The sequence below is a fragment of the Microtus ochrogaster genome, unplaced genomic scaffold (genome assembly GCF_000317375.1).
Source record: "Microtus ochrogaster isolate Prairie Vole_2 unplaced genomic scaffold, MicOch1.0 UNK33, whole genome shotgun sequence".
NCBI lineage: Eukaryota > Metazoa > Chordata > Mammalia > Rodentia > Cricetidae > Microtus > Microtus ochrogaster.
In genome coordinates this window covers 2,713,445-2,732,487 of record NW_004949131.1, presented here as the reverse complement: position 1 = coordinate 2,732,487, position 19,043 = coordinate 2,713,445, and the positions used below count along the sequence as shown (strand labels likewise).

At 45.3% G+C, this 19,043-nt stretch overlaps 1 protein-coding gene across 1 annotated transcript in view; it reads left to right on the top strand.

Annotated features, from left to right (window-relative positions):
• The window catches only part of Col6a5 (collagen type VI alpha 5 chain), a 97,956-nt gene that overhangs the window by 15,831 nt on the left and 63,082 nt on the right, over positions 1-19,043 (top strand). The window contains exons 6-17 of the mRNA XM_026789939.1: positions 1,055-1,630; positions 3,829-4,404; positions 6,378-6,718; positions 6,826-6,907; positions 8,809-8,951; positions 11,743-11,835; positions 14,075-14,128; positions 14,284-14,355; positions 14,537-14,563; positions 14,696-14,740; positions 14,830-14,883; positions 18,097-18,159. Coding sequence (XP_026645740.1) covers positions 1,055-1,630; positions 3,829-4,404; positions 6,378-6,718; positions 6,826-6,907; positions 8,809-8,951; positions 11,743-11,835; positions 14,075-14,128; positions 14,284-14,355; positions 14,537-14,563; positions 14,696-14,740; positions 14,830-14,883; positions 18,097-18,159 — 2,126 coding nt within the window. The remainder of the gene's footprint in view (positions 1-1,054; positions 1,631-3,828; positions 4,405-6,377; positions 6,719-6,825; positions 6,908-8,808; positions 8,952-11,742; positions 11,836-14,074; positions 14,129-14,283; positions 14,356-14,536; positions 14,564-14,695; positions 14,741-14,829; positions 14,884-18,096; positions 18,160-19,043) is intronic.

Genomic DNA, 19,043 nt, shown 5'->3' with positions numbered 1-19,043 from the left:
AATAAAGACTGAAGGTAAAACAGGATGGTGGAATATGAAGGAGAGAGGGAACTGTGGAAGGCCTAGATCACTAGAGTCTAGACTTTCAGACCACCAGAGAATGGTCTATTCGCTTTGAAATGGAAGAGGACTTGAGACCAGGGGAGATAAAATGAGAGCTTCCCTACTTGTGTCCCTTCCTTTACTGAGTTTGAATTCTGGAGGCCAGGATGGAGTGCACATAGGTGGGGAGTTCCATGATGCACATGGGAAGGTTTGGAAACTGGGGGCACAGAAGACAGCTGGAGCCAGAGAGAGTGGCAAGCAACCCCCAACCTACACAACGAGCTTCCGTACTCTTCTAGACAGCAGCCCATTCTGCAAGCGCTAGCATGTCTCACCATCCGTTGTCCTTGAACTGGTTTCTGACGTTGCTTTTCTGCTGAAAGTTGGTTAGTAAAGGTGCCATGGGGCCTGAGACACAGCAGAACAGAGTGGAGTGGCGCAAGGACCGCCAGTCCTAAGGCCCCTTGGGAAGGAAGGGTACACATGCCTTCAGAATCCTGCTCTGGCAGCTTGCCCTTGAATGAGCTTTGTTTTCTTTCTCAACAACAACCACCTTGAAGAGCCAAGTGAAAATGCTCAATTGGCTAAGTGCTTGCCACAAAAATATGAAGATCAGAGTTTGATCTCCAGCACCTATTTGAAAAAGCCAGATTTTGTCATGTGCCTGCAACCCCAGTGGGAAGCGGGTGGGGACAGGCAGAGCCAGCCAACCTCACACACTTGGTGGGCTCCAGGTCAGTGAGAGACCTTGTTTCAAAAACCAAGGGAGATGATGTTTTGAGGAATGAAATCTGTGGTTGAATGTTGCCTTCCATATACACATACCTGTGCAAGTATATATGCACACATATGAACACACACACGTGCAAAATGGTAGGATACTAAGTGAGGGACGGGGATGGGGTGGGGGTGTCATGTACCTAGATCACTCAAGAGAGGTCGACCGCTTTCCCTCTTGTATGTAGAATGAGTGATGGAGCTCGTGACTGCCTGTTGTTTACGTTTTCAGATTGCAAGAGGATCGAACTCTTAGACATCGTGTTTGTGCTGGACCATTCAGGCAGCATAAATTCACAACAACAAGAAAGCATGATTAACCTCACCATCCACTTGGTGAAGAAGGCAGATGTTGGCAGGGACCGAGTCCAGTTTGGAGCTCTCAGATATTCCAATGATCCCGAGATTCTTTTCTATCTTAACACATACTCAAGCAAATCAGACATCGTCGAGCACCTGAGACGACGCAGGGACACTGGAGGGGGAACCTACACTGCCAAGGCTCTCCAGCACGCCAACATCCTGTTCACAGAAGAGCACGGCAGCCGCCTGAAGCAGAATGTGAGGCAGCTTATGATTGTCATCACGGATGGCGAGTCCCATGACCGAGATAAACTCAACGCCACAGCATGGGGACTAAGGGACAAAGGCATCACTATCTTTGCAGTTGGTGTAGGAGATGCCAACAAAGATGAACTGGAGACCATGGCAGGGAAGAAGGAAAATACTATCCACGTAGACAATTTTGACAAACTGAGAGACATTTACATGCCTCTGCAAGAAACTCTGTGCAATAGTTCACAAGAGAGTAAGCTGCTATCACCCGTTACTAATATAATAGTTTATTCTTTGAGAATTGCATTATTATGTGTTTTGGTCATATTCACATCAACTAACTCCTCCCAGGCCCTCATCCCCCTACATCCACCCCCCAGCTTCATGTCTTCACGTTTGGGTTGCCCACATACTTATGGATGTGGGGCCAACTACTAGGGCTACATCCTTAAAGGAAACTGATTCCACCACTCCCAAAAGCTATCTACTGCTAATACCACCCCCAGTTAAGGGTGGAGACTTGTGATTCCCTCTCACCTCCACAACAGAATGATGCCTGATTGATCTTTTGCAAGACTCATAAAGTCATGGCTACCGTGAGTTCATGAGTATGGAGGTCCTCTCATGTCTCTAAGACACTGCTTTCTATGGTCCTCTTCAACCTCTGGCTCTTAAAATCTTTCCACTCCCATTCCATGATGGTATCTGAGCTTTGCAGTGTATGATACACACATGTGTACATATTCATGTGTGTGTGCTCCCCCCACCATCCGGCCAGCTGCCATGCAGGTCACTCTCAACTGTCTTACCCATACTGGACTATATCACACCACTGTGCACAGTATTTTGAAAAGCTTTCGAACTCTATCCAACGGTTATGCATTTTCCCACCTCATCTATTGCCCCTGTCCTTTTCATTTCTTCTTTAATATCCTGAAAATTTTCCACATCTTGGTGCACATCGTTCTACACTCTGCAAATACTCGGCCCATCACTTACTTGCCTGCATTTCAAACATCTCACAAGTTTAAACTTTTGTTTGCTCCATGTCCTCTTACTCCAGAACCTCTGTTTCTCATGGTGTTAGCACTTAGTGCTTATTTTTGTGTTTTCTCATCTTTATCAATCAAAAGACTGAGTTCCCTGGGATCATTATTGTATTCCTGCCAAATCTAGTATGTCTCTAAGACTGCCCTTGTCTTAGGAGTAAGGATGCTACTTTACTCTTATCTCCCATGGTACCTTTTGGAAGTGGATGCTGAGATGGATTTTGGGATGCACAGTGTTTATTAAGGAGCCACACTTGAGAAATAAAAAGGAAGGCAGGGTAGGCATAAGTCAGACAGTAAGGTGTATCCAATGACTCTTTAAACCTAGATGTTCCAGAACAAGCACTTTTCAGGAGAGTTGTCCAGCATCCCACCAAGATGGCCAGGATGGAGCGAGAAGGGAGTACTGACTGCCCGGGGATAGGCATGTCATTGGCAAGGCATCTTTGTAAGGAGGCAGACCCCGAAGGAGCTGGGAGCTGGAGCCTCCATGGACAGAGGAAGCTCTATCTTCCTTGAAGGCTGGTCTGGGCAGCTCAACTCTGTGTCTGCCCCTCTGCTTTTCAAGGAATTGTGTGACACTGGGCAGCCAGTGCTTACCATTTGTGACTTCCCTTCTGCTGTTCCTACCCGAACCAGGGAGTCTGGCTGGAACTTGGAACTCTGCAATATTTCACATTGAACTTCAGGGAGATGGTCCCATGCTCTGTTTCTAAACAATACACACTTGTCCCATACACTTCTAATATTGAGGTCATGACATAAAAAACTGCAGTAGAAAAAAAGGAGTATATTTGAGTTTCTACAAGGCCAGATACACTCCTTCCTCCATAGTAACTATGTGCTCTTATGAATTACCAGAATTCCATTTCTACACTTACAAAATTAGAGTAATGTGTCATAAGCTGGTTGGGACTGTTTACTGAGTTATTGCATGCCCAAAGCTTTTGGAAATGATACTGCTCGATACATGTGTAATCTGGCAACATCAGCTAACAACAGGAGTTTCAATGAAACACAGTGCAATTGCTACCTAGACAGTTTCGGTCTGCAGACATTGAAGAGACTTCCAGGCTTGTAAAATATCTCTTCATGAGAATATTCAATCTATCCAAATTACCTACTTCCTTTCTGAACAGCCTGCAAGATCTTTTCCAATAACTCAGACAAATATAATTACATTTTGAAAAAAAATGTCTATTATCCTACCCTTTGCTGCTGTTTTTTTCCTTCTCTTTGAGGTTCAATCAGTGTGCCTCTCTTCCGTTAATTTATCTCAATTTGCTGCTAATGCAAAACAATTTAAGTATTTAGCAAAGCAATTTAAGCACCCCAGTAAATGAACAATTTAGAATGATGCATGAGGAAAATAATTTATTCTTTATTTTCCTTTCTATTCCAGCCTGTGACCTTCAGGAAGCTGATGTGATCTTCCTTTGTGATGGCTCTGACATGGTGTCTGATTCGGAGTTTGTTACCATGACAACTTTCTTGTCAGACTTAATTGATAATTTTGATATTCAGTCTCAAAGAATGAAAATCGGGATGGCTCAGTACGGGAGCCGGTATCAGGAAATCATTGAGTTGGAGAGCTCCCTGAACAAGACTCAGTGGAAGTCTCGGATCCAAGCTGTGGCCAAGAGCCAGGGCTTTCCGCGAATCGACTTTGCTCTGAAGCATGTGAGCGACATGTTTCATCCCTCCGTCGGAGGGAGGAGAAATGCTGGTGTTCCTCAGACTTTGGTTGTCATCACGTCTGGTTATCCCCGCTATGATGTGGCAGAAGCAGTAAAAGCCCTGAAAGACCTTGGCATCTGTGTCTTGGCTCTGGGCATCGGAGATGTTTATAAGGAACAACTTCTGCCCATCACAGGCAATTCAGAAAAAATAATTACTTTCCAAGACTTTAATAAATTGAAGAGTATGGACGTGAAGAAAAGAATGGTTCGTGAAATCTGCCAGAGCTGCGGGAAATCCAGTGAGTGTCTGGTGTTATTTGATGGGTGGCTTCCTGTGCCTCCATTTCCCAAGGCTGTCTCATGTGCTAGACCCTGTGGAATCCATTTAGGACAGTATGTAATGAGATGAGACATTGATCGCTGCTTCTCCCTGCAAGCTTGTGATGAGCCAGCCTTCCTCAGTGACAGAATTGGGTATAGAACATGAGGGGGTAGGGATCCCTGTCCCCTCACGACCATCCAGAGTTTACGCTCCTCTCAGTACTGAAGCTCAGTCTTCTATAGTTACAAGTCCTCTGGACAATGTCCTTCATCCAGTAGGATGTAAGAAAATGAACATTCACTATTAAAATTTTGTTTCAACATTGCTAAACTAGTAAAGGACCGAGTGTGTATGTGGTGTGTATGTGTATATGGTGTGTATGTGTATACATTTATGTGTGCATACAGCAGATGTTTTCTTTAAAATTTTTATGTTTTTATTATTTTTAAATTTTGTATATGGGTGGGCTTTTTTGCATGCATGTCTGTGGACATGCCTGCAGGGGCTTTAGGAGCTAGAAAAGGGTATCAACTCCTCTGGAACTCGTCCGCATGTATGTGTGTGCACCATGTGGGTACAGTGCCCACAGATGTCAGAAGAGGGTGTCAGATCCCCTGACACTGAAATTAAAAATGGTTGTGAGCTTCCTGCTGTGGGTGCTGGAAGCTGAACTTGGGTCCCTTACAAGAGCAACAAGTGCTCTTAATTCCTGAGCCATCTGTCCGGCCCTGTTTTGTTTTGAAGAATAACACCTAGATGATTGTAACATAGTAAAAATTTCAGCTGTCTTTACAGATTATCCAGTCCACAAACACAAATGGCTGCAAAGGCCTCTTGGATATTGTAGAGGAATCAGGTTGGCAGGGGTGTGAGGGCAACAAAGCAGTGATCCATCCAACAGGGATGCCACTGATCAGTGGAGCTGGCAGTAGCCACAGGGGACTCAGGTTCTGTGCATTTGGCACTGGGATTTGGAAAAGCCACATGGCAGCATCATTCCTCACTGTGTGGAATTTGTGCATGGGCAGTAATGCCCTCATACTGCCATCTTCAGAGCTGTGATGCCCGAGCCTGCTTCCCCCCATACAGCCTGAATCAGTCTCTCTAAGGGCTCCAGATCTTTCCTGCCTTGTTTGGGTACTTGTGTGGAGGGAAGTGGCAGAGAGAGGGAGGGCCCTAGCTCTGGAATTAGAAAGCCAGAGTTCTAACTCTGGAACAGTGCCCCAGTATTCATGAGTCCCTTAGTCTGAAAAGGGACAACTGGCAAGGATCAGTGGGGATCCAACATGCAACTTGCTCGTTCTGTCGAGCTGGGGGAACGTGTTAAATTAGTTGACAGCGCTTACAAGCTGGAGACTTTGCATTAAAAATATAGATTTAAAAACAGGATTTAACAACTTGGGGCCTCATTTGCCGCTTGGCTGCTCTCAGCTGTTGCTGACCGTGAACAGACATGGGGTTCGGGCTGCTCTCCAGATAACTGTCTTCACTCCCTGGCCATTTGACATCTCTGTATTATCCACCTAACCTTTGCAGAACTTCGTGTTTGTGACTGCTAGGCGTAGAGAAATCCCCAGGACGGTTCAAATGCGCAACATGCTATGATCCTCCGAATCAGAATATGTCATCATTAAAGGCAGGAGAATTCACCCCACATATAAAGCTGTTAGCAATGAACCTGAACCATGGTTTGAACCTCAGATAACCACTGGAACTTATTGCATATGAAAGGGGACAGAAGGAGGACCTGTGGTCTACATTGGGTAGAGTAGTCAGTACCTTTGTTTTGGAACATACTCTGGGTACTAGACCCCCCCCACACCCCCCCCCTCCCCCCCCCCCCCCCGCCCGGGACTCCAACTCTATAGCATGACAGAATCCCTTCTCCCATCCCCCTCCCCCCTTATGCCTGTTTACTAATTAACATGACTTTGTTTCTTTGGTTACCAGATTGCTTTGTGGATGTAGTGATTGGATTTGACCTTTCCAGTCACCTCCAGGGCCAGCCTTTGTTCCAGGGCCATCCCCGCTTAGAATCATACCTCCCAAACATCTTAGCGGACATCACCTCCATCAGAGGGGTGAGCTGTGGAGCAGGCGCAGAGGCACAGGTGAGCCTGGCCTTTACGGTGAACAGTGACCAAGAGTTCCCAGCCAAGTTCCAAATCTACCAGAAATCAGTGTTCGACAACTTGCTGCAAGTCACCGTCCGTGGCCCAACTCATCTGAACGCCCAGTACTTGCAGTCTCTCTGGGAAGTGTTTGAGGAGAAATCTGCCTCCAGGGGCCAGGTATTCTTACCACCGTCTGTTCCCATTCCCCTTCCCGCATCCGTTCCTCCTTGCCCAGTTACATCTCTGGCTTTGCTACCATCCTCTTTCCTTCTCTCTTTCTGTAGGTGATGCTTATCTTCTCAGATGGTCTCCAGGGTGAAAGCATCACCATGCTGGAGCAGCAGTCGGACAGGCTCAGAGAAGCAGGTATTGAGTTGAAAATGCAGACGCTGGAGATGGAGCATGGGAACAGGTTTCTGCCACACGTGTTCTAGATCTTGGGGCCGGTGTAGCCATTTGCAGAAGATGATGTTGGTGACTTGTGTGAAGTCCTTTGATCCCCACTTTTCTTCCTTTAATGCTGCGATGCTGTAGTCAAGTGTTTATACCTGTGACCCCTATAGACACCCATCCTGCTGCTTGAACTGAGGCTGGTTTGCTGATATGAAGTAGTTGAGGAAGGAGAAGCTTATTCTGGTTCATGTTTGGGAGGATATAGTCCATCATAATGGGGAAGACATGGTGGAGGCAGTTTCATGGTGGCATGTCCTCCCATAGTCCCCGAGACTGTCCTCCCATAGTCCCCGAGACTGTCCTCCCATAGTCCCCAAGACTGTCCTCCCATAGTCCCCTGAGACTGTCCTCCCATAGTCCCCAAGACTGTCCTCCCATAGTCTCCCAAGACTGCCAGAAGTATCACGTCAAGCAAGGCTTTCATTGCTCCCTAATGGTCCCTTCCAGAGACCTCAGATTTTTCTGATTCTGTCCATCTTATCCATCTCACCATGAACTCTGACACAGGAAGAATGTGCCTGAGCTCCTCATCTTGTCATCCCAGCACAACAACTGGTACACAACAAGTTCCTAAGAAACAGATGCTTAATGGAAGGATGGATGAATCAGCTGGCGAGTGGATGAATTAATGAACGAGAGAATGAGTGACTGAAATAATATGCTAAGATAGGAATCACCCAGAGTCTGGGTTCCTGGAGGGTAAATGTTGCTAATAGGTATTCCAGAAAATTCAGACCCCCCCCAAAGATAATGCATTTCTTAAGAATCACATTTGAATGCCCGAGAGTTGCATCAGAGTGGGTGTGAGATACTGAACACTGCTTTCCACTGGTGCTTTCTTTCCTGTAGCTGGTTTTTTTTTTGTTTTTTTTTTGTTTTGTTTTTTTTACTCTTTGGAGGGGGGTGGTCCACCACCCAGCTAGCTTCCAAATAAATACACTGAGACCTATTCTTATGTACGAATGCCTGGTTTAGCGAGGCTTGTTTCTAGCCAGCTTTTCTTTTCTTTTCTTCTTTTTTTCCGAGACAGGGTTTCTCTGTAGCTTTTAGAGCCTGTCCTGGAACTAGCTCTTGTAGACCAGGTTGGCCTCGAACTCACAGAGATCCACCTGCCTCTGCCTCTGCCTCCTGAGTGCTGGGATTAAAGGTGTGTGCCACTGCCACCCAGCTCTAGCCAGCTTTTCTAACTAAATGATCCCATTTCTCTTTAACTACATTTTGCCTCTGGGCTTTTTACCTCTTTTTATTCTATATACTTTCTTACCTTCTTACTCTGTGGTTGGCCCCTGGCATCTTCCTCTTCTCCTTTTCTTGCTCCTCACTCTTACTCTAGATTTCTTTTCCTATTTTTCTCTGCCCACCAGCCCTATCTATTCCTCTCTCCTGCCTTGCTATTGGCCATTCAGCTCTTTATTAGATCAATCAGGTGCTTTAGGCAGGCAAAGTAGCACAGCTTCACAGAGTTAAACAAATACAACGTTAAAGAATGCCACACATCTTTGTATCATTAAACAAATATTCCACAGGATAAATGAATGTAACACATCTTAAACTAATATTCCACAGCCCTTTTCAGTTGATTTGTAAATTGTTTCTCTGGGATGTTTTTTCTTGGGGGAATTATACTAAAGCCAGAGACCTGAGTGTTCTTAGAAATCCAGGGGAGTCTGCTGTTGGGGTTTTGTATGTTGAGAATCTGGCTTCCTCTGATGTTCTCCTTTTCTGTTTCTTGTTCTTTTAATGACATTTACTAAGTGGAATTTCTTCTGTTGGATGAACCCTCTGGTTTCACACGTGCTGTTTTTACTAAACAGGACTGGATGCTCTATTGGTGGTGTCCCTTGACGCATTGGCTCAGGATGAGTTTTCCAGCTTTGAATTTGGAAAAGGATTTGACTATAGGACTCACCTGACCATTGGAATGATAGACCTGGGCAAGACACTTTCCCAGTATCTGGTGAGTTGTCAGTTATCTCAAGTGCCACAAGAATCCAGTTGGAATGCTGTTGTTTGTGTCATTAACTTAAATACACCAATTTTGGATGTTAAAATATGCAAAAGACCTTAACATAATATTTCCCCCAGTGTTCTCAAGCATTGTAACTGACATGTCTTAGGTTATTAGTGAAGCTAAACTGACTTTAAAAAAAAACTACATTTGGGTTTTATTATTATGGTTAGAATGTAATATTTACCATCTCAACAATTTGAAGTATACAGTGTATGGTTGTATTAGTCACTTGTCTGACAAAAGCAGCTTAAGGCCAAAAGGGTTTGTTTGCACCTGCAATTGGAGGGTACAGTCCATCATGGTGGGGAAACCAGGCAGCAGGAGCTTGAGGCAGCTGGTCACACCACATCTACAGCCAGGGGGCAGAGGGTGAATGCTGCTGTAATTCAGTTCCTCCTTTATCCAGCTTGTGGAATGATGCTACAGCAGCCTATGTTTAGTGTGGGTTTTCCCATCGTGGGAGGACTTTTCTTTCCCACTCACTAGTTCCCAAGTAACTGACAAGGAGACTCAATGTTAATTATAAATGCTCAACCAATAGCTCAGGCCTATTACTGTCTAGCTCTTACAATTTAACCCATTTTATTCATTTACATTCTGCCACATGGCGTTACCTCTCTTTCATCTTGCACCTCCTGTTTCTTCTCCATATCTTACTGGCAACTCCTCTGACTCTGCCCTTCTTCCCAGGGTCCTTAGTCTGGTTTTCTCAACTAACCTTATCCTGTCCAGCTATTGGCCAGTCAGTTTCTTTATTAAACCAGTCACAGCATAATTTACACAGTGTACAGAGTGATTATTCCACAGCATCTCACCTTAATTAACTTAATCTAGAAAATCCCTCAGACATGCCAGAGGTTTGTTTCCATGGTTCTGATAAATCTTATTGAGTTGACAATCAAGGATGACCACTATAGTAGCTAATGTGCACATTGCTGTCCAATAGACCTCTAGAAAGTTTTTATTTTATGAGAAACTCTGTAAACCCACAATTGACAATGTGATTTCTTTGTATCCCTATCCCTGCAGAACCTGGCACTCCCAGCTTAACTTCCTGTTCATAAATGTTTTCAACTTGAGACTGGCTTAATGTAATGACTCAAGGCTTGTCCACATTGTAGCATGTGACAGCATTCCCTTCTTTGCTTCACTGCCTTTATCTTTTTGTTTCTCAACTGACATTTTAGGTTGCTTCTTTCTACTTCTCAACTACCATGAATAATACTGTGATGTACACATATGAACAAATATCTCTTTACAATTCTGTATCCAGTTCTTTGGTGTATGTACTACTCACAAGTGGGGTTATGGAATATGATAATTCTGTTTTTAGGGCTTTGAGGAACACAGCTAATATTTCCCATGTTATTCAAGTTCTGTTTTCTCCACATCTTTCTGCTTGATATATTTTGTTTCCTCCTGTTTAGGTTTTTTTATTGCTTTGAAGAGACACCATGATCATGGCAACTCTTATAAGAAAAACATTTCATTAAGGGGGCTCACTTACAGTTTCAGAGGTTCAGTAGATTATCAGCATGACAGGGAGCATGGTGGGGAACATGGTGGCATGCAGGCAAATGTGATGCTGGAGCTGAGAGTCCTTATATCTTCATAGATAGGTAACAAGAAATCAACCGACTTACTGGGTGGTATTCTGAGCACAAGAAACTTCGAAGTCCACCCTTACAGTGACATACTTCCTCTAACAAGGCTACACCCACTCAAACAAAGCCACACCTCCTCCTCCCCCCCTCCCCCTCCCCCTCCCCCTCCCCCTCCTCCTCTTCCTTCTTCTTTTTGGTTTTTTGAGACAGGGTTTTTCTGTAGCTTTGGATCCTTTCCTGGAACTAGCTCTTGTAGACCAGGCTGGCCTCAAACTCATAGAGATCCATCTGCCTCTGCCTCCTGAGAGCTGGGATTAAAGGCATGCACCACCTCTGCCCAGCAAAAGTCACACCTTCTAATGAGATTTTGAGAGCCAAATATATTCCAAATACTACACCTCCCTTCTTTCCTACTTTGTTTTTTCCCCTCTACTTCTTTCCTTTTTTCCTTTGCTCACTCCCTCACTCCTTCCTTTCTTGGATATTAGCCATCCTACTACATATGAGATAATATAACATTAGAGACTTTTGTCTGTCTGTCTGTCTACCTACCTACCTATCTAAGACAAACTCTCACTGTGTATCCCTGACTGGCCTGGAACACTCTATGTAGATCAGGCTGACCTCAACTCAGAGTGATCTGCCTGCCTTTGTCACCCGAACATCCTGTGGTATTAAAGTTTTGATTTGCATTCAATAATTTTTTTCTGTCCTTCTATTCATTGTCATATCACAGAATGGAAGTATAGGGAACCAAAAGATCAATCAGTCCCTAATGTTATTGAAAAGCCCCGATAATTTATGCAACAGAAATTCCAGGAGATTGTCAACTAGGAATCAATATGTCTCAAGTCAACTTGGCCTGTGGCCATGCATGTGCTTGGTGCCTTTCTTATTAACTGAGGTTGTTTTCTGTTGAGAGGAGACATTGCCCACACAATCTGTTGGCTAGGTGCCCTCTCTGCAGTTTAAGTTACAAAGCCCTCTTATTGCTTGCCCCATCAACCCCCCCCCCCACCAAAGACAGAGCCTGGGTTTGTGGGTGGTTTATGATATGTCTGAATAGGGTTCTTATGTAAGGAAATCCCTGGTGATTGTCACTCACCCCCTTGGCTATTTTTCCCCCTCTCTAGGGAAACATCGCAGAGAGGGCTTGTTGCTGTACATTTTGTAAATGTCCAGGAATTCCAGGACCTCAAGGGACCCGGGGACTCCAAGCCTCCAAGGTGCCATTTGATCGTGATCCTCTTTTCTCTAGCATGCCTTGCTTTGTCATGAGTGAGGCTGAAATTGAATAGTTGACATTACGACCTTTGCTCTAGAAAAATGTAATTGCCTTGGGTATCTTGTGTAACTTCCACAGCGTAGGAATGGGCTCAGAAGGGCTCGCTTCTGACGCAGCCTTCCGTGTCCCTGGTGAGGTTGCTTTTTGGGTTTGCAATTTACACTTTCTAAATCTGTTTTAGATGGTCTGAGAGGTGTTAAAATGGTGGAGAGAGCTGGGTTTTCTCAGCGATAAATGAGATTGAGCTGCAAAATAAAAGAGCAAATTATCCAAGATCAATTATACAGCAATAGAATGGAAAATGCATGATGGCATTTCCAATGAAAGACTGTGTCAATGCAAACAAATGAACTACATTCATTAAAAAACATGAATGAATTTCTACCCACGCAGTAATTACCAGAGAAAGCCCATAAGACAAAGCACGGGCATATATAGGTTGGATTCTATTTATTAAAATGAAGCTTTCCTGTCTGAGAATACAAGCAATGAGATATCTTCACAATGCAGGAAGTAGTGTCCTACGTGTTAACAGTGCACTCCCGAGGGGGGCTGTGGTAGTGGGTTCTGGGTACATGCGATGGGGTGGCCCAGTGTCTGTGACTGGCAATGTTCCAGTTCTTGGCCCTAGGTGCTGACTGTAGAGATGTCACAAAAAATACTGCACCAAGCTCATGTTGTAGCAACGGGACTGTGCCTTTCTATTGTATTCAGTTTATATGCATTTTCAGATGGGTTTTAGGTCTCACGGCAAAAGGGCTTTTTGCGATAAACATTTATTTTCATCGTAATGATTTTAGCCTGTGTTTTACTCCCTCAATATTTCAAAAGGGCTTAAATTATTGACTTGGGGTGGGCATGACTATGCCATGATGCATCTGCAGAGGTCAGAGGACAACTTGCAGGAGTCAGCCCCTCTCCTTTCACTTTGTGAGTTCCGGGGATCTAACACAGATCAGGCTTGGCAACCGATGTGTTTACCCGCTGAGTCTTCTCCTCCATCCAAAACAGATCGATGAGAATACTTGCTGATAATTTCTATTTTGCCTGTCACTGTTGAAGGATAATTTATACAGAATGTTTTGCTGAACTGTCATTTTCCATCTGTGAACTCTCCTCCTGCATATCAACAGGACTGTGAGTGTTGTGGGGGAGGGGGCAACAAACCTCCATGCGATCTTTGTTACAAATTAAGTTACAAAGCAGAAGCAGCTAACCTAAGGCTCAGAGAAAAGTGACATAGTTTAAATAATGCTCTCAGAAAAGCAGAGGAAAGTCGAATAGGCCCTTTGGAGGTGTCAGCGATGGAGCTGGAGAGACGGCTCAGGGCTTGCCAGAGTGTCTGAGCTCAGTTGCCGGCACCCACATCAAGATGCTAACATCATCTATTGGTAATTCCAGCTCCAAGGGATCACGCACCCTGCTCTGGACTTCACACGCATCTGCAATCTTACACACACATACAGACAATCTGTGGTTCCCATCACTGTGATGAACATGATGAAAAGTAACTTGGGGGAAGAAAGAGTTTGTTTGGCTTATCTTCCACATCACTGTTCATTACTGAAGGAAGTCAGGGTAGCAACCTAGAGGCAGGAGCTGCTGCGGAGGCCATAGAGGGGTGCTGCTTACTGGCTTGCTTCTCATGGCTTGCTTATAAAACCCAGGACTCCCTGCCCAGGGTGGCAGCAGCCACAGTGGGCTCTCAGTTCCCTCCCTTATCAATCATTAATTAAGAAAAGGCCCTCCATGCTTGCCTTCAGCCCACTCTTATGGAGGCATCTTCTCAACTGAGGCTCCTTCCTCTCTGAAGACTCCAGCTTGTGTCAAGTTGATACAAACCCAGCCAGCAATACACATAATTAAAACAAAAAATACATATTAAAAACTGGTGGTCATAGCTCCTTGTGAATCCCTTAGTTATGGGAGTGGCTTCTCATCCAGGAGAGGGTTCTTAGGATAAGTCTCCTGGGTCACTGGGAGGGTGTCTTCTGCAGAGGGGCTTCAGAGATGAGTCCAAGGAAAAAGGCAGCTGAAGATGCTGGATTCTCCCCAACTCATGGCTCTATTGGCACAAAGTCTACCCAGCAGTCAAAGGAGGTCCCGGATAGCAATGCCCAATGACTTTCTGAGCTGATCTGCTGGAGGATGTTAAATGTTCCCCTCTCTTTGCCTCCTAGGGCTCTTCAGGACTGAAAGGCAGCCGAGGACACAGGGGAGAGGATGGAGACGCTGTAAGTTAAGACCCCCCCCAATGTCCATTGGAGGAATTGCTTTGCCTAAAGTTGGGGGTACCGTGCATAAGCTGTGCTCAGTGCTCCAAAAGCTCACTGCTGGCAGCTTTATGTAAAAGTATTTTTTTGAATAAATGTCTGGATTCACCCTTTAGGGAAGACGAGGAGAAATTGGACCTCAAGGAGACAGAGGGATCATAGGATGTCAGGGGACTCGAGGCCAAAAGGTAAGCTTCTCCTGGCTCATTGTGACACCTTCCTGTCCCCTGTGACACCCATAACCTTTATATGACTGTGTAGCCAGAAGCATTTAAAGAGATAATGCAAGACAAGTCTCTCTCCAGCTGCAGAATTAGAATCCCTGTTCTGCCTTTGGCCCTGCAGTGATAGATATTTAATCTTTTGCAGGGCGTGAAAGGATTTTCTGGAGCCCAGGTATGGTATTTGCTTCTCAGTTGAGTTTGATCTCCTAGCACGGATTCAGTCCTTGACATGCACATGTCAGAGCCCCCCTGACTGCTTCGGTCTTGTCACCAGCGAACCTGACCACTGTCTGTTGTCCCTCAGGGAGAACATGGAGAAGATGGGCTTGATGGACTGGATGGAGAAGATGTAAGCCATTTGTCTCCTCTCTTTGAGTTATCATGAAGCCATTATGAGGTAGATTTCTCCAAATGTGGTTTTGTTTTATGTTTGTTTAGGGATTTTATGGACTTCGTGGGGGAAAGGGAGAAAAAGGTGACACTGGCTCTCAGGTAACTCTTTTCAGTAATCAAGTTGTCCCTGGTGACAGATCCAGCCCTGTTTGCTGGGCTCGCAGTTGGGGATAAAATTGACAGCTGATTTCACCGCCAACTTACTTAGCATTTTTATGACTGTGGTCAAATGCCTGACCCTTCCAGATACCTCCAAAAAGACACCTTCTGGACATACCCAAAAGATGCCTTCCAGACACCCCCCGCAAAAGACACATACTGGACATCTCCAAAAGACACCTTCCAGACATCCCCCAAAAGATACCTTCTGAACACCCCCCAAAAAATACCTTTCAGAACCCCCAAAAGACACCTACTGGACACCCCAAAAGATACCTTACAGACATCCCCAAAAAAGCATCCAGACACCTCAAAAACCATCTGGACACCCACAAAAGCACCTTAAGAGAGAGTATTCATTTCTACTTAAAGTTCAGAGGAATGCTGTTTTGGTGGGGAAAACATGGTATTGGAGAGTCGTGGTCCATGGCCCTGGCCTGGAAACAGAGATGGGGATGACCAGTGCTCAGCCCTTTCTTCCTGTTTCCTTTTTATTCAGCCTGGGACTTCAGACCCTAGGATGGAGTTGCCCACAATCAGGGCGGATCTTCCCTCCTTAGCGTAAACTTTTGGGGATTGGGTGTAACCCTCCCAGATACTCCCAGAGGCGTGTCTCATTAGTGTCCTAAGTATTTCTTCAACTCAGGTTGATAAAATTAACCATCCCAGTCACGCAATGAAAGTCCGTGGCCAACAAACAGATGCCACTCTTTGGTGTTGGGCACACAGACTACTGAATTAGCTCCTTTTTTCTTGCTGTGACAAAATTCCTCAACCAAAAGCAACTTAAAGAAGAAAGTCTTTGTTTAGCTGATGGGTCCAAAGGGATGGAGTCTTCATGGTGGGAAGACATGGCATGGCAGCTGGAGCAGGAACGAGAGAGTGACTATAACCCCCAAAGCCAGGCTCCAGTGACATGCTTCCTCCAGAAGGGCTCCCCCTCTTAAAGGTGCCGTAACTTCCCCTAACAGCCCCGCCAACATATGATCCTCAGGGGCACTGAGTTTCTCATTCAAAGCACCATAACTACTATGTAGCTTTCAAGAATATTCAGCTAGAAAATTCACTGTGTGACGTCTTTCTGTGCTTATGTTTTCCAGAAGTCTGTAAACAAACACGCTTGGCCTTTGTTTTCTTTCCTGATATCAAAAACAAAAAGAATGAAAAAGTTGATTTGGGTGCCCTGGACTTACAAATCAGAGTGAAATATTTTGCTAATTGTAATGTATCCCAACTGGTCTACTTATTTATTTATCAAATGTTTTTGAATATCTGTAATATTCCAGACACCTGAATTACTTGTCAAGGAGTCAGAGATTGGGGTGGACCACTGTAATCCTCATCCTCAAGGACTTCACAGTACACAGAAACAGCTGAGGTCACTTGGGGTCCTTCTGACCCTACTCAGCTTGGAGGTGGGGGTGTCTAGGGAGTCTTCCTGAAGCCAATCATGCATTGCAGTTAGCAAGGTACAAGCAGCTGTAGAGGAAGAACATTCTAGAGAGAGGGTAAGCAAGCACATGAAGTGGGTATGGGCATGAGGAGCAATGTCAGGTGCCCCGCCTGGAAGGAACAGAGTTCAGGTGGAAGAAGATGGATTTCAATAAGAGGCTAGGATAGCTCCAGTGAACCATTAGACTCTGTGTGCGTGTGTATGTGTGTGTGTGGGGGGCTTGGGAAGGGTTTAAGCAGAAAGCAGTTAAATTTGTGTTTTAGAAATATGATATGGAAGTAGTGCAGAGGCTGTTGGAGTTGTCATGGATAAAAGGAAGGATGAAGAGTCCATAGTAATGGAGGTGAGATGGGATGAAACCTCGAATAAGGCAGTCACAAAGAGAGCAGACACGTGGCATATTACGGGTATGCAGGGGCAGCCTGGGGTGGGACAAGTGGGCACGTGGGTATAAGAAGTCACCCTCATGTTCTACTGAGTGAAGCCTGCCTTAGTGTTGTTTCCTAGAAATCCTTCTAGCCCCATTGCAACCCTGGCTCCAATGTAGGAAAACAGGAAATGAAAATCAGTTAAAATGCCTCCAGGTACCATGGCCTGGGAAAATTTCACTGGAAAGTTGTTTGGGGTGACAGTAGAAAACCACTGGGGGTGGGTGGCCCTTGGACTTCCCACAGGGCAGGGACCCTGATTGATCTTTGGGCTGACGAGGGAGGGGGACTTGATTGGGGAGGGGGAAGGAAATGGGAGGCAGTGGCGGGGAAGAGAGAGAAATCTTTAATAAATAATAAAAAAAAAGAAAACCACTGGGGAGGTTTCTGATGGGCATCAGAAGGGCTAAACTGTCTAGAACGTCCAATTAGGGCAGCCGGTGTCCATGTGTGATAAGTTGTCTAGAACGTCCAGTTAGGACAGCTGGTGTCCATGTGCGAGCGCTTAAATTTAAATTCACTATAGTAAAAAATTCCAGCCTTCCATTTCATCAGACACACTCCAAGTATTGCATTACCAAAGATGGTTCGTGGCTGTTCTAATTCATTTAAAAACGTTGCAAAGAGAAGTCACGCCATGCAACAAGGCTCACACAGGAGGTTTATTGGACGAGGAGAGAAAAGGGACAGAGAAGAAAGCAGAGAGTGGGGCAGAGACCGGGCCCTGGGCACAAGAGTGACAAAAGAGGGAGAGTGGGAGAGAGAAAGAGAGGAGAGGTGGGCAGAGAGGAAAGAGAGGAGAGGTGGGCAAGGCCCACCTTTTAAGAGGGAACTTGGCAAAGGTTGCATAGGGGGTACTCTTAGTGGCTGCAGCTGAGGATGTATCCTGTTGGGACCCCAAGGAGCAGGCCAGTACAGATGCCTGCATTCTAGCAGTGGCCACCACGGAGTTTTTCTCCACTGCCCTGGAGCTTTTCCCAGCTGCCATAAAGTCCCATTGGACAACCCTATGCTAGGCCATGAGAGGGCTTCCTGTTTCTTAGCCTGATCATGGTTTATCCTTGACCTTGGAAAGTCCAAGGGCACCTGAGGAGGCAGGAAAATGTGAAATAGTTTATCTGATTGGCAATCCACTGCTTGATATTTAATGCCATTATAAAAATCCCCCACAGGGTAACATGGAGGCTCATTTTATTTATTTATTTGCTTGTTTGTTTATTAATTATTCATATGTCTGTCTGTCTGTCTGTCTGTCTGTCTGTCTATTTTCAGGGCAGCCCAGGTTCCAGAGGTGCCCCTGGGGAAGATGGAGCGAAGGGCTTCCCCGGGGATCCCGTAAGTTATTAGACCCTACTCAGCTCTGAGTTTCATCTTAACAGTTCTGCTCTCATTCTGCTAAGCGACCTCCACTCAAGTACAGGCAAGGACCTAGGGAGCTGGGGCAGTAGGTGTTTGTTACCCAGGGCTTTTGTATTTGGGGGAAATCTGTTCAAATCTGAAAGGCCCAGAAAGGGGCGTTCTCACAGTGTGTTGAGACTTCCGACTTCCTATGTTGAACGCTTCCTTCATTTTAGTGGTCAGATTTCTCACTGGGAAGCCCAGACCTTGATTTCTTTCTTGCATGCCTGTTGGTTGGTTTAACTGCATCAAGACTCAAACCGGGGCCCCTGTGCCTGCTAGGCAAGTGCTCTGCCACTGAGCTGCGACCCCATGAGAGTCTCTCCCTCTCAGACTCAACTGCAGGAGGCTTTCATTCCAGCCTGAGGGAATGGCCAGCACCTCAGTGAAGCCGTACTTCAGGGGAAGTTGCTGCATGGCTGGTATTCTCAGAATCCTGTTTTAGTCACCAAATTGCCCTCAAACTGGGCAAATGTTACTTTTAAGAGTTCAAGTTGGAGATTTTTCTTACACTTCATCTCTTAGCTTGAATTAGCCATGTGGTTCTCAACCTTCTTGATGCTGCGACCCTTTAATACAGTTCTTCATGTTGTGGAGACTCCCCCTATATATAAAATTATTTTTGTTGCTGCTTTATGATTGTAATTTTGCTAGTGCCATGAATTTTAATGTAGATATTTTTAGAGACAGAGATTTGCCAAAAGGGTTGAGACCCACAGGTTGAGAACTGCTGAATTCTAACACTTAAATATTATACCATTATGAGAGAGAGAGAGAGAGAGAGAGAGAGAGAGAGAGAGAGAGAGAGAGAGAGAGAGAGA